Source organism: Balaenoptera physalus (genome assembly GCF_965194825.1).
Source record: "Balaenoptera physalus genome assembly, chromosome: 11".
In the NCBI taxonomy this organism is placed as follows: Eukaryota; Metazoa; Chordata; class Mammalia; order Artiodactyla; family Balaenopteridae; genus Balaenoptera; species Balaenoptera physalus.
The window spans coordinates 73478517-73492308 of NC_138896.1; the positions used below are offsets into that span (position 1 = coordinate 73478517).

Genomic DNA, 13792 nt, shown 5'->3' on the forward strand with positions numbered 1-13792 from the left:
ACTTAAATGAGAACTTTGTAGGTCTACTGTTACTAAAGGAAAAAGATGTATTGCCTCCCAAACCAATAGGACAGTTCTCTCTGGTTCTCACTCGAAGTGACCCTTTTAAAAACATTCCTTCTTAATTTGAAAGAAACGATGGTGTACTGCAAAAATAAAGTCATTTCGTACCAATAGGTTAGATATAGGAGACTGCTCCATGCAACAGCTGAGCACTGATAACCGTATCCATTCTTCCCATTGTATGCCCTAATAATTCCACTCTTCTTGTTCCACGACACTTTTATAAATGCCATAAAATATTGATAAGCTTAGCATATGCTGGCATGTTTTGGGTGCACAATCAATATTTTCTGAATGTATTTTTACGTTGTAATTGATGTAATTAAATATTAATCGTATATAATTTTAAACTTTATGCCTTTTTCTTTAGACTCTTAAACTTTATAGCTCTGCCTTTTCAAAACCTATTTCAGACACTGTTAATAACAGCTATTAATAGTTTATTGAGTACATCTACCTGTATCACTGTGGCAAGTGCATGGTCTAACTTATCTGCACTGTTATAATGAAATGTGATTATGCTTTTCCAAGACAAGAGCTCCGTTTTACCTAATGAAGAAACTCATAAAAAGGCTCAGAAGAACTTTTTCCAGTGTTGCATAGTGAGTGGTAGAACTGGTGTTTGTACCCAGAACTGATGCCAAAGCCCATATAGTTTATGTAGGACCTTACTATCTTTATGATCATTTTTAAGTGTGAGTCTTAAAACCAGGAAAATTATTGTCAGTATCTCTAGTCTGTGGGTTATTTGATCTTTGTTCTGTTATCTATACCACATGTCTCATAATATATATATCTGCTTTAACACTGAGTTAGAACTTTCAAGGATAAAAACGAAACTGGTACTATACTCTTGTATTTAGAGTTTAAGTTAAATGCAGAGCCCTCCACATCTACATAACAACTATTTTAATTTTTTTTCCTGAGATTAGGAATTTTTATTTATTTGGCTGAAAATTTGAGGATTCTGGCATTAAATTTACGTGGCTTATACTTGTTGGCCTCTTTGCCTATGTGCACACTCATTCCATAAGTGAAAATTATTAAAATTGTATTAGGTGGAAATCAGCATTTATAATATTGTGTTCTAAAATACAGGAAGGGCATAAAACAAGGTTGTATTCAAATTAACTAGCCATTATCTCTGCTCAAGTCTCCTATTCAAAGATTAAGTCAGTTAATTACATCCTCTCCAAGGGAAATTTAAAATAATTTGTCTAGCAATGTAACTTTAATGTGTTAATTTAATATTTTTGACACCTTCCATAAAGATATAGAGAAAAGTTTCTTCTCAGTCTCTACTATCATCACTACAGTAAATATAGCATAGCTGAGTTAAAAGTTGCGTTAACCCAGGACTGACACAGCCTAATTGATCTTTGCCATAGAAAAATACCTAAGTAAGAAATACTTTACTCTTAGAATAATTTATAGGATTTTTCTATTTCTTCTTTAGGTAGAAAGTACAATTTGATTAAAATGTAAACATTTTATAAGCTTTTGTTGAATTAGAATAATGTTTCTATAGATTTCAAGTATCAAATGAAAAAATTGGTATCTTTTTATTGTGAAGTCTCATCATTTAAGACAAATCACCAATAAATGTATACTTTCTAGTTATTCTTTCTCTCCCTCTCTATCAAATTATTTCCCTCCCTCGCTTCTCTTTTGTACCTTCTCTCAGGTTTTCAAAGATCCTAACCTACCCATGTCCCTTTCTTCCTGCTTAGTTTATGTTCCTTACCAAGGGAATTGCTCTTGGAGGAAGCAACACAAGCAGTAGTTTGAGTTATACTATGCAGAGAATACTGCCACCACCACCACCCCCGCGCCCCCAACCCCAGCGAGTTTCCTCTGAGTAAATTTTTAGCTAGGACTCAGAAAAGTTTATGGTTCAGTACTTTCTCTTTAAGGACATAGTGATATTTTCCAGCTTCAGGATATCTGAAATTAGCAGAAGCTTCCAATGCCTTCTTAGAGTTCTGATATAAGGTGTTGTACCCATCAATCAGTTTCTTGCCATACTTAAGAAGTCTGAGATAACTATGTTTAAACTATGCATGTGTCAGAATTCTTCTCTCAAGTTACCATGTTCAAATGATTAACTTACACACACACACTCATTCTTTGTGCATCTGTTTTGCTCATCAGCATACCCTGCACTTAGCACAGTGCCTGCACTTGATAGGCACTACATGAATGTATCTAAGTAACAAGGTGGGTTTTTCTTATGCCTGTTGGCTACTCATTCATCAGTCTATGTTTGTTTCCTTCTGGATTGATGTATTGACACAAAATTATTCCTCAAACTATTATGACCAAATTGATTACAATCACTTACAGCCATTAGTATTTAACTTCATGGTTATTAGTAGAAAGGTGGCAGGTAGAGTGGAAATATCATGGGTTCAGAGTATGACAGACCTAGCTTGAGACATGCTCAACTGTACTCCCTTAATAGGCTACTTAGTAACCTCTCTGGGCTTCAGTTTCCTCAATTATAAAATGGGTCTAATACTGTGTACTTCCCATAGTACTTAGAGGGGATATACATAAAATGCCTATTCCAAGTAAATGTTCAGTAAAAGGTAGCTATTATTAGTTATATCTTCTATTTTATTACTATATAAATATACCATGCTTTCATTAGTATAGTTATATCTATATGCTCTCATAAATATTAGAAAAGGGCACTGCCCATAGAAAATCTTAGTATCTCTAGCCTTTTTCAACTGATTCTGGGGGAGAACTAGATCTTAAATGCCTTAAAACATCCATCGTATATAATTAATTAGCTTCAAGTTATTTTCTATGTTCTGTGGTTCAGATGAGGAAACCCAGAAGAAAAAGATACAATAGAAAATAGAATAGAATATGGAACATTCAAAAGACATGTAAAATTCAAAGAATTTGATAGAGAGAGATTCACGGTCTTTAGAGTGGTGCACCTAAAAGAATGCAGGAGCAGAAATATGTCTTTTATTCACTGCTGTGTCCCTAAGTTCATCATGAGCCTAGCATAGAGTAGGTGCTAATATTTATTGAATTATTGGAATGAATGAATGAGTGATTAGTGACAAGTGGTGAGAGAAGACTATTTTTGTGAAGACTATTCACCTAAGCAGTTGGTAAGACCATTTTAAAAACTCAGCTCTATACTACATCTGTATGTAGATGTATATGTAGTTGTATGCCTCCTGCTTGTTTAGGAGTCTTTTTTCAGACACAATTCTCTTTAATCACAATCCTTGTACTTTAAGTCATATTTTAGCTAACGATGTAACACATAATGATAACAGCAGAAGCAGTTCACAATGCCTGGCAGTGTACTGAGTGCTTTACATGGATTAATCCTTACAATAGCCTGTGACAGTAGAGAAGACAGTATTGCTTGGTGGGAGAGCCAAGATACAAACTAGGCAATCTGACATCAGAGCCCATGCTCCTAACTACTCTGATGCACTGCCTTCCTTTGCTGTGACAATAAAGAGACTAAGTTGACCATTCCCTGCACTTACTGTTCACTGTTCTTAGAATATGCCATAGGAAGAAATAGCCAGGAACCTCTTTTACAGAGTGAAATTTTAGTGAACATGTGTTGTTTCTCATTGTGCAGCACCTCTGCTTTCTTCCAATGAGGACAGTCCTTCAATTTAGCTTTTGGAAACTACTCTTCCTCCATTGAAGATGATCTTAGTAGAAGGAAATCAGTCTTCGGTTTTATTAGATCTCCTGTTAATCATTTTCTTATTTCCTAAGGTAACGAAATCAAGAAACTAAAAGGTACTGTGTTCTAACAACTTCTAGGAGAGGGAAAACACTTTGCTCTTGGGAGAATTAGCATGAGGAATATGAACATTTGCTTGACTCAAAACTGCTCTATTTCCTATATCCAGTACCATTGGTGGTACATGATAGATCCTCAGAGAGTGTCTTTGGGGTGAGTGGATGGGTATATGCGTGGATAATTGAATGGACAAGCAGGCTAAGGGTGGCATAGTGCCAAGGTAGAGTTTGCATAGATGCCATTCTCCAGACAAGCCCCATCACTGCGTGTAGTGCACTACTACAGAGCACATACTCTCAAGCCTGGCCTTACTGACTTAGAGCCATCTGGATTTTTTCTTAAGCTGTTGTACTGAAAACATCTATTTTGATTGGATTATTTGTACAGTCTTCTTTTTGTTAATTAATTGTAATATTTAGACTACCTCATATATGTTGTGACCATCAGTGGTTAAAGAATATGTTTGAAATTTTATCTCTTCATTTTTGTATTTAAAGAATTTTCAACAGCATGACTACAGAAAATTTGTAAAATATCTTAAATTGATAAATTGTTTAATTTCACTTTCCTTCTACAAATACTAATACCATTTGTGTGATCTTTCCACTGTTTTTCCACATGCATGTAAAAGTATTCTAAATATTTGAGATCAAAACTGCAAAATTGTCTTTCAGATGTAAATTGCTTTTTAAGATGAGAGAGGTGGAAAGGATGTGCTTCAGCTATATCTTGCTCTCCATGATACTACTGCCTTTACATGCTATAAGTATCAGAAGCCAGAGGCCTGAAATTATTTCAGGGAAATTAAGAATAATTAATAAGAGGTGATTGAATGGAGTACTTCTTTGATGTATGAAGACAGGAAATAAAATCTTACAGATTTAAGTGCATTAATGTCAGTAATCAGATTTGATGGCATGGTTTTACCATTAAGCTGTGAACTATTGTAGTTAAGGACAACCGTGCATTACTGATCTTCTCATCGTGCAAAACTACAAGGGTTTTTTTTTCTTCTGCATTTAATACCAAAAAATTGTTTCTTCTTTAAAAACTCATATTTCTCTATTATAGAATAATACAAGTTATAGTAATAGGTAATAGAAAAATATGGGTTTTTATCCTTTAATAGAAAAATAGGTTTCTCCTTTTTTTTTGCCTGCTAAAAAGTACACATCTAAATTTTAATTCTTAATCATAGTAATCATATTAGTCTGTGTGATTAGTGTGTTCGCTTATAGCTTCTTCATGTAGGTTTGATTCCCCATTTTTATTTTATCAGTCTTATTACCATTTAACCTCTTCATATCGTTTCCTATAACATAGGGTTAAATTGTAAATAAAATAATTCTGCATTTTGGATGTATATGTGGCTTATTTTAAATAAGTGGGAGTTTTATGTACAGAAAGAGCCTAGGGAATTAGTTTTGCTAGCATATTCTAAATATAGTTCATAATCTAGGTGAAGAAAAAAATATATACACTTATCCTTCCATCATCTATGGCATACTTTTGCCAGGTGCAATAATTCATAACACTCGTTTTAGAGTAGGGTGGTCACAGAGCAGCTCTGAAACCCCGATGAGAGTTATAGGCCCTCTCCTCAGAGAAAATGCATATATGAACATATGCACATACTTTTATACATAGTTACAGGGGTCCACAACCCCTAATTCCACTGACTCCAGATTTAGAGCTGTTGTTCTAGAGAGTGAGAAAGGGCGTAACATGTATTGAATATAAATTATGTATCATATTTGAACCCAAGAGTTCTGCCTGTCCAGAGTTATTTCCACTGTCTCATACTGCCTCCCAATCAACTATTAATCATTATCACTTATTCCTTCCTGCCCAAGTTATACCAGATCTTCTAAGTATTGTTTTCTTTATTAATCGTGCTCCCTGGTTAAACTTCCATCTAAAGTGTCTTAAGGTATTGGCTAATGTGTGGCGAGGTCTTCACTATAACCCAGTGTCAGTATGAATTAAATTGAAAATGAGATAAAACTCAACCAAAACATACATTTCTTTGAGTTTAATACCTTTAGGAGGTGATTTTTTTTTTTTTTTTTTTGGCTGTGCCTTGCAGTATCTTCGTTTCCCAGCCAGGGATTGAACCCATGCCCATGGCAGTAAAAGCGCAGAATCCTAACCAGTGGACCTCCTGGAATTCCCAGGAGGTGATTTTTATGTGTTTGACTTTGAATTACAAATCTACTTGGACACTGAATAATTTTTTTTATCCTAATGAAAGTAATGCATGGCTGAGCCTGTGCATACTTGCAGGATGGGGGATATCAAAAAATAAACACAACTTATTAATGATCTAAGAAAATCCATCCTTAGTGAACTCAAGCAATCTGTTATAAATGTGATACTGAATGAATCCTTTTTACCGTCACAGGGGGAACTGCTTGATGACGAAAATTGTCACAGTCTTAAAATTCCTAGCCTCATTTATTTACCTAAAGGTGAACACAGTTAGGTTACTGGATAAAGGCATGTCCCTGCGGAGGCAGTGTCTGAACTTCTGTCCATAAGGTCATGGTTGGCATGGGCTCCCAGGCACATAAAGAGAGATGAGTAATTTGAGGACATGGCATGCTGAATGTGGTCTTTCTCTTTACTAGGCATTTGGGCCTGGACCTGGTGCCTCGAAAGGACTTTGAAGTAGTGGATGCGGACCAGATTAGTGTCTCAGATCTCTATAAAATGGTAAGAAATATTACACAGGGTAGCTTGCTCCTGCACACTTAATTTTTTTCTCTCTTATTATCCCTAATTACATTATGAAACAATATTGCTAAAATCATTCCTTTGTTTCAATGTATTTAAGGGCTCTTCCTTATCTGGACAGTACCTATCACACTTGCTCTCTAAATGGAATTACTATGTAGGGCTGTTGGACCTACTGTAATGTCTAGCGGTCATTTCTCAGTTGGTTTTGCTGGTGAACAGAGCTCCTTCAGCCTGCAGCGGTTACTAAAATTTTGTCTCTCTCCACCTCTTAAGAAGAGAAGGTAGTTGAAGCTGAAAAGAGCCAGTTATTAATTAATGTAATGATTAACCCTGGAAATAATGTACCAGCATTTCTTTCTTAAAACTTTTTTTATTGAACTATAGTTGATTTACAGTGTTGTGTTAGTTTCTGGTGTATAGCAAAGTGATTCAGTTATGTGTGTGTGTGTGTGTGTGTGTGTGTGTGTATTCTTTTTCAGATTCTTTTCCATTAGAGTTTATTACAAGATATTGAATATAGTTCCCTGTGTTATACAGTAGGGCCTTGTTGTTTATCAGTGTACCAGTATTTCTAAGATAAATCCTTAACTGTCTGTTGGTTATTATAAAAGTGTATTGAGTTGACTGATAACCAAGATTACATTTTGCAGGGTGAATGAGAAGAAGTAACTAAAAGGTACAAAATTTTAAAGTAAAACAAATAAACATCAGAAACCTTAGGTGACTATTAAGCTTAGACTAAAGGACTGGGTAAAACCTTACTTTGAGGAGTATATATTCAGGGAGTGTATATTGGTGAGAATTACAAGTTTTAGAAAGAATTACAAATTTCTCTTTAAGAAAATGAAATATTTTTAGGAAACATAGAGGATGCAAAGTATGTTGCCTGGTCAAGAACCATAGGAAATTTGCCTAAATAATATACAAATAACATATCAATTGCTTCTGTATATTTGCTTATGTATATTTACAAGTATACAAAAGCATTTGTGTTCAGTTGCCTTAACTATGCTCTGTGTGAAGTGATATGTGTGAGATATAGAAATTAAAGATGAACGAGACTTACTCCTTCCTTTAAGAATATCACCATCTATGGCGCAGTGGTTAAGAATCTGCCTGCCAATGCAGGGGACACGGGTTCGAGCCCTGGTCCAGGAAGATCCCACATGCTGTGGAGCAACTAAGCCCGTGTGCCACAACTACTGAGTCTGCGCTCTAGAGCCCGTGAGCCACAACTACTGAGCCCACGTGCCACAACTACTGAAGCCCGCGCACCTAGAGCCTGTGCTCCGCAACAAGAGAAGCCACTGCATTGAGAAGCCCGCGCACCACAATGAAGAGTAGCACCCACTCGCCGCAACCAGAGAAAGCCCGCACACAGCGACGAAGACCCAACGCAGCCAAAAATAAAAATAAAATTAAAAAAAAAAAAAAAAAAAAAGAATATCACCATCCAGGGTATTGGCTTCTAACTCTTTCTAGATTATGGAGGATCGATAAAATTTCTCCCCAGGACGATGCAAGTATGATTTTGCATACAAATTTTATACTCAATTTTAGGGAATTGGTAGTTGCCTCTGAACCCCATGCATGGTCCCCATGTTTAGAAACTACTCTAGTGGGATCAAATAGACCACAAACAAGAATGTTTATGAGCTGCATGTCATAATTAAGATATACACTGATGCTGTTAGAGGGAGTAGCTGATTTCCTGGGGCTTTAAGAAATCAATGAAAGCTTCCAGAGGCAAGTAATGCTTAAGGTGAGTCTTGAGAGATGCTCAGGGCTTCATCAGGAAGACAAGCCATAAGGAAAGACATTCCAAAATGACACAGAGCATAGGGAAGTAGTAATTCCAGGAAACTATAAGATACTTGGTAACTTTGGCATGTAAGTATGTGTTAGCAATTGGGAGATAAGGCCAAGAAGGAGGCAAGAGCCAGATCACAAAGAGCTTTGTAAGCCCCAAATTGGTAGAACTGCTAGTCTGATAGAACCATGGAGTGACATGATTGGATGTGGGTTTTAAATGCTGAGAGAGTATAAAATGCAGAAGACTGGAATCAGGGAGGAAAGAGGCCACGGAAGTGATTCAGGCAAGAAATAATGGCTAGGCAGCAATAGGAATGGAGAAAAAATGCAATAGAAAATGTAGATGTTAATAAGTAAAAATGATGAATTTTGATGATCAATTAGATATGGAAAGTGAAGGAAGAATGACAGTTTGAAGCTAAGAACTCCTGTGAGAATGGTGGCTTGGAGGATGATATTTTTGGTAAGGATTTTGCATTTTATTCTAAGTGTGACAGAAGGCCTGTGAAGGTATTTGAGCAGGGGAATTACATGATTTGGCTTACATTTTAAAAGGACTCCTCCAGCTGATGTGTGCAGAAGGACTGGAGTGGAGCAAGAATGGAAACAGGGAGCGGTCATGCAAACAAAAGATTTTGATTTCAGTATCTTGAGCTAGATAGAGTTGGAACAGTGGAAGTGGTAAGTTGTTGGATTCTGAATATGTGTTGAAGATAGATCCAGTCAGAGTTGTTGATAGATTGAATAGGTGTGTGTGTATACAAAAAAGAGAAAGGTCAGAGAAGAATGACTCCTATGTTTTGACCTGCCCAACTTTGACCTGGGTGGAAATGGAATAGGAAACATTGTGGGAGAAGTTTTGAGAGTAGAGCAGTGGGGATCAATATTTCTGGGTTTTCCTTTCAAGGTTTAAATGTCTTCTAGACCTCCAGACTAAGATGTTGAAAGTCTGGAGTTCAGAAGTGAAGTTAAGATATAACAATTTTGGAGTCATCAGAGTATATATGGTATTAAAAGCTGTTGGATAAGATGACCACTGCTTTCCACAAACCTCCATACAGTGAAACCCAGTGGTCAGCAGGTCCTACACAGCAATTCCAGACAGCCAAGCATCAACAGCCATTGGAAGAAACCTCCCACATGAAACTTAAAGACCAAAAGAAATACTTATGAAAGAAACTTGGAAAAAACAGACAACTCAGTGGAAGAAAATGGTGATTGCTGTCTGCAAAGAGAAATGAGACAGCCAGGAAGCAGAGTGGAGCAATCTAAGAAGCAACCCCAGAAGCTCTAGAAAATTACAATTGAGATAACTGGAATAAACTTGGTATAACTACTGAGACATCTAGACATGGCTAGGAACAAGGAAGTAGGGCAGACAGAGGCTGCCAGTATCAGTCATGCATTGGGAGCAACCATGGCTCACAGTGGCCTGCTCTGCCTAGAATCCCAGCAGCCTTTGCTGCTGTGGACCTCAACACAACCCTTGTGGACACTGCAGAACCCCTCAGCTTTTATTACTGGGGACCTCATAATGGACCCCAGCAGACTGCTCCACAGAGGACCCTAGCATATTTCACCACTGAAGAAACCAGTAACCACCACAGAACCCTTGCAGATTTTGCCATTCAGGTTTTCACCCCACAGGTATCCGCATTCACAGATGCCAGCCACCTGAGTCCCCCAGCTCCCTCCACATCTCTTGACAGAGCACGAGTTATGTAGCAGCCCTGGCCTCTGTGGTTGTGTGCATGTAAGACACCAGTCTAGACCCCTACAGCTGACCCCCACTGCTTTGTGTGTGCTCATGTCTAGCCTCTGCAGCTGTGTACCTGCATGCCACCAGCCTGACTCCCAACACAGGCCTCCACTGCCATGCATACAACCACGGCAAGCCCCTGTAGCCACAGGAGTGTATGCCAACAGCCAAGGCCCCCACAGCTGCTTGTGGCCCATATCCAGCCTTGACTTGTCACTGGCCTGCAACCCTAGGCTCACCTAAAGGTAACCCCTGCAGCTGTGCACCTGCACACTGCCAGCCCAACTCCCATCCCTGCCTCCACTGCCATGCATGTGCTCATGGCTAGCCTCTACAACCTCATGAATATGTGCCAACAGCTAGGGTCCCTGCAGTTGCTCGTCAGTCTGCAGTTGGCACCAGCCCTTTCTGCTAGTCCCAGCCCTTGCTATTATGTGTGTGTCTGCAGCTTCCCCCTCCCACTATGCAGGCACCTGAAGCTGGACCCTGAAGCCATGTGTGTACACACTTCTGACTCTGGCCACCACTGCTGCCTGCCCTGGTCCCTAGCCACTGGACCTGGAAGAGCCACTGAGGACCCCAACATCCCTTGCAGCTACTGTGGACCCTCCACAGCTTTCCCTAAGATTCACAGAATTGTTGATATTGTGGACCTATGTGGCCTCAGCCAATGAGACCTGCACCCTGAGCCCAGAGCTACGATATGCCCTAACCTGGACACCCTGCACCATTAGACCCAGAGTCATAGCATGCTCTAGCATCCTCACATCCATAGGTGAAGGTCTTTCCTTACCAAAGTCAGTCCATAAAGTCTTGAAGAGATAACGGCTCTTCAAATGTGCAGACAACTATGAAAGGCTACAGGGATCACAAAAAATCAGAGAAACATGACACCACCAAAGGAACACAGTAAATTTTCAGTAACTGACCCTAAAGAAATGGAGATATACAAATTGCCTGACAGAGAATTCAAAGTAGTTATTTTAAAGATGCTCAGAGAGCTACAAGAGAACACCAGTAAACAGTTCAACAAAATCAGGTAAATAAAACAAGACCAAAATGAGAAGTTCAACAAAAACATAGAAAACATAAAAGAGAACCAAACTAATTTTGGAGCTGAAGATTACAGTGACTGAACTGAAGAATTCAGTGGAGAGCTTCAATATTAGACTGGACCAAGCAGAAGAAAGAATTAGTGAACTTTGGGACTTCCCTGGTGGTGCAATGGTTAAGAATCCGACTGCCAACTCAGGGGACACGGGTGCGAGCCCTGGTCTGGGAAGTTCCCACGTGCTGCGGAGCAACTAAGCCCGTGTGCCACAACTGCTGAGCCTGTGCTCTAGAGCCCATGGGCCACAACTACTGAGACTGCGTGCCACAACTACTGAAGCCCACGTGCCTAGAGCCCGTGCTGCACAACAAGAGAAGCCACCACAGTGAGAAGCCCGTGTACCACAACGAAGAGCAGCCCCCGCTTGCCACAACTAGAGAAAGCCCGTGTGCAGCAACGAAGACCCAATGCAGCCAAAAAAGATTTAAAAAACCCAAAAAACAAAGAGTACCTGGAATTCCCTGGTGGTCCAGTGGAGCCAAAAAAAAAAAAAAGAGAGAGAATTAGTGAACTTAGAGACAGATATATCAGAATTTTCCAGTCAAAGGAGCAAAAAGTAAAAAGAATGAAGAAACGCTATGATATTTAAAGGTTACCATTAAGAGAATCAATCTATACATTATTAGAGAACCAGGAAGAGAAGAGAGCAGAAAGGGGCAGAAAGCTTACTTAAAGTAATGCCTGAGAACTTGCCAAATCTGGGGAGAGAGATTTGAACATCAAGTTCACGAAGCTCATAGGTTCCCAAACAATTTGAACCCACAGAGATGTTCTCCACGACATTATAATAAAACTATCAAAAATCAAAGACAGAGAAAAATACCATATGATATCACTTAGATGTGGAATCTAAAAAAATGATACAAGTTAACTTATTTACAAAACAGAAATAGACTGACAAACATAGAAAACAAACTTATGGTTACCAAAGGGGAAAGGGGGGGAGGTAAATTAGAAGTTTGGGATTAACAGATACACACTACTATATATAAAAACAAACAAGCAGCAATGAGACCCAACGCTGCCAAAAATAAAATAAATAAAATAAATTTTAAAAAAAACATGAAGATATAAAACACTTAAGTATATAGTCAAATTCAGAATATATTACTCTAGTATAAAGGTGAAAAGACAGAAAAGTTAAAAATAACTATAATTACAATAATTTGTTAATGGATACACAGTATAAAAAGATGTAAACTGTGATATCAAAAACATAAAGTGGTGGGAAGTGAGTAAAAGGGTAGAGATTTTGTATGGGATTGAAGTTAAGTTGTAATAGCTTTATCTATAAGATGTTTTATGTAAGTCTCACGTAACCAGAAAGCAAAAACCTACGGTAGATACATACAAGATAAAGAGAAGTGAATCAAAGCACACTACTATGGAAAATCATCAGTTCACAAAGAAAGACAGCAAGAGAAGAGGAAAGGAACTACAAAATGAGCTAGAAAACAATTTTTAAAATAGCAATAGAAATTTCTTACCTATCTATAATTACTTTACTTAAATGTAAATGGATTAAATTCTCAATCAAAAGACATAGAGTGGCCAAATGGATTTAAAAAAAAAAAAACCAAGAATATTCTGTTTATTAACAGACTTACTTCAGTGTTGAGAACATGCATAGGCTGAAAGCAAGAAACAGAAAAAGATAACCCATCCAAATGGCAACCAAAAGATGGCAGCAGTAGCTATTTTTATATCAGACAAAATAGGCTATTTTTTAAAAATAAATAAATTTATTTATTTATTTATTTTTGGCTGTGTTGGGTCTTCATTGCTGTGCACGGGCTTTCTCTAGCTGCGGCGAGTGGGGGCTACTCTTCGTTGTGGTGCATGGGCTTCTCATTGTGGTGACTTCTTTTTGTTGTGGAGCATGGGCTCTAGGCACATGGGCTTCAGTAGCTGTGGCACGTGGGCTCAGGAGTTGTGGCTCACAGGCTGTAGAGCTCAGGCTCAGTAGTTGTGGCGCATGGGCTTAGTTGCTCTGTGGCATGTGGGATCTTCCCGGACCAGGGCTCAAACCCGTGTCCCCTGCATAAGCAGGCGGATTCTTAACCCCTGCGCCACAAAGGAAGTCCCAAAATAGGCTTTAATTTAAAAACTGTAACAAGAAACAAAGAAGGTGATTATATAATGATAGAGGGGTCATTCATCAAGAGCATATAACAACTGTAAATATATATGCACCCAACTTCAGAGCACCTGAATCTATAGAGCAAATATTAACAGAACTGAAGCGAGAAATAGACAAGAATACAACAATATTAGATTCTTTAGTACCCCACTCTCAACAAGTGATAGATCATTCAGACAGAAAATCAATGAGGACACGTTGGACTTGAACTACACTTAGTACCAAATGGACCTAACAGTCATATTTGGAATATTAAGAATATTCTGTCCAATAGCAGCAGGATACACACTCTTCTCAAGTGCACATGGAACAATCTCCAGAATAGATCACACGTTAGGCCACAAAATAAGTCTTAACAAATATAAGAAGATAGAAATCATATGA

The 13792-nt window shown here is 38.3% G+C and overlaps 1 protein-coding gene across 4 annotated transcripts in view; it reads left to right on the forward strand.

Annotated features, from left to right (window-relative positions):
- The window catches only part of DOCK3 (dedicator of cytokinesis 3), a 390231-nt gene that overhangs the window by 194115 nt on the left and 182324 nt on the right, over window positions 1–13792 (forward strand). For all 4 annotated transcript variants that reach the window (XM_082414877.1, XM_082414876.1, XM_082414875.1 and 1 more), the window contains exon 7: window positions 6478–6562. In XM_082414877.1, coding sequence (XP_082271003.1) covers window positions 6478–6562 — 85 coding nt within the window. The remainder of the gene's footprint in view (window positions 1–6477; window positions 6563–13792) is intronic.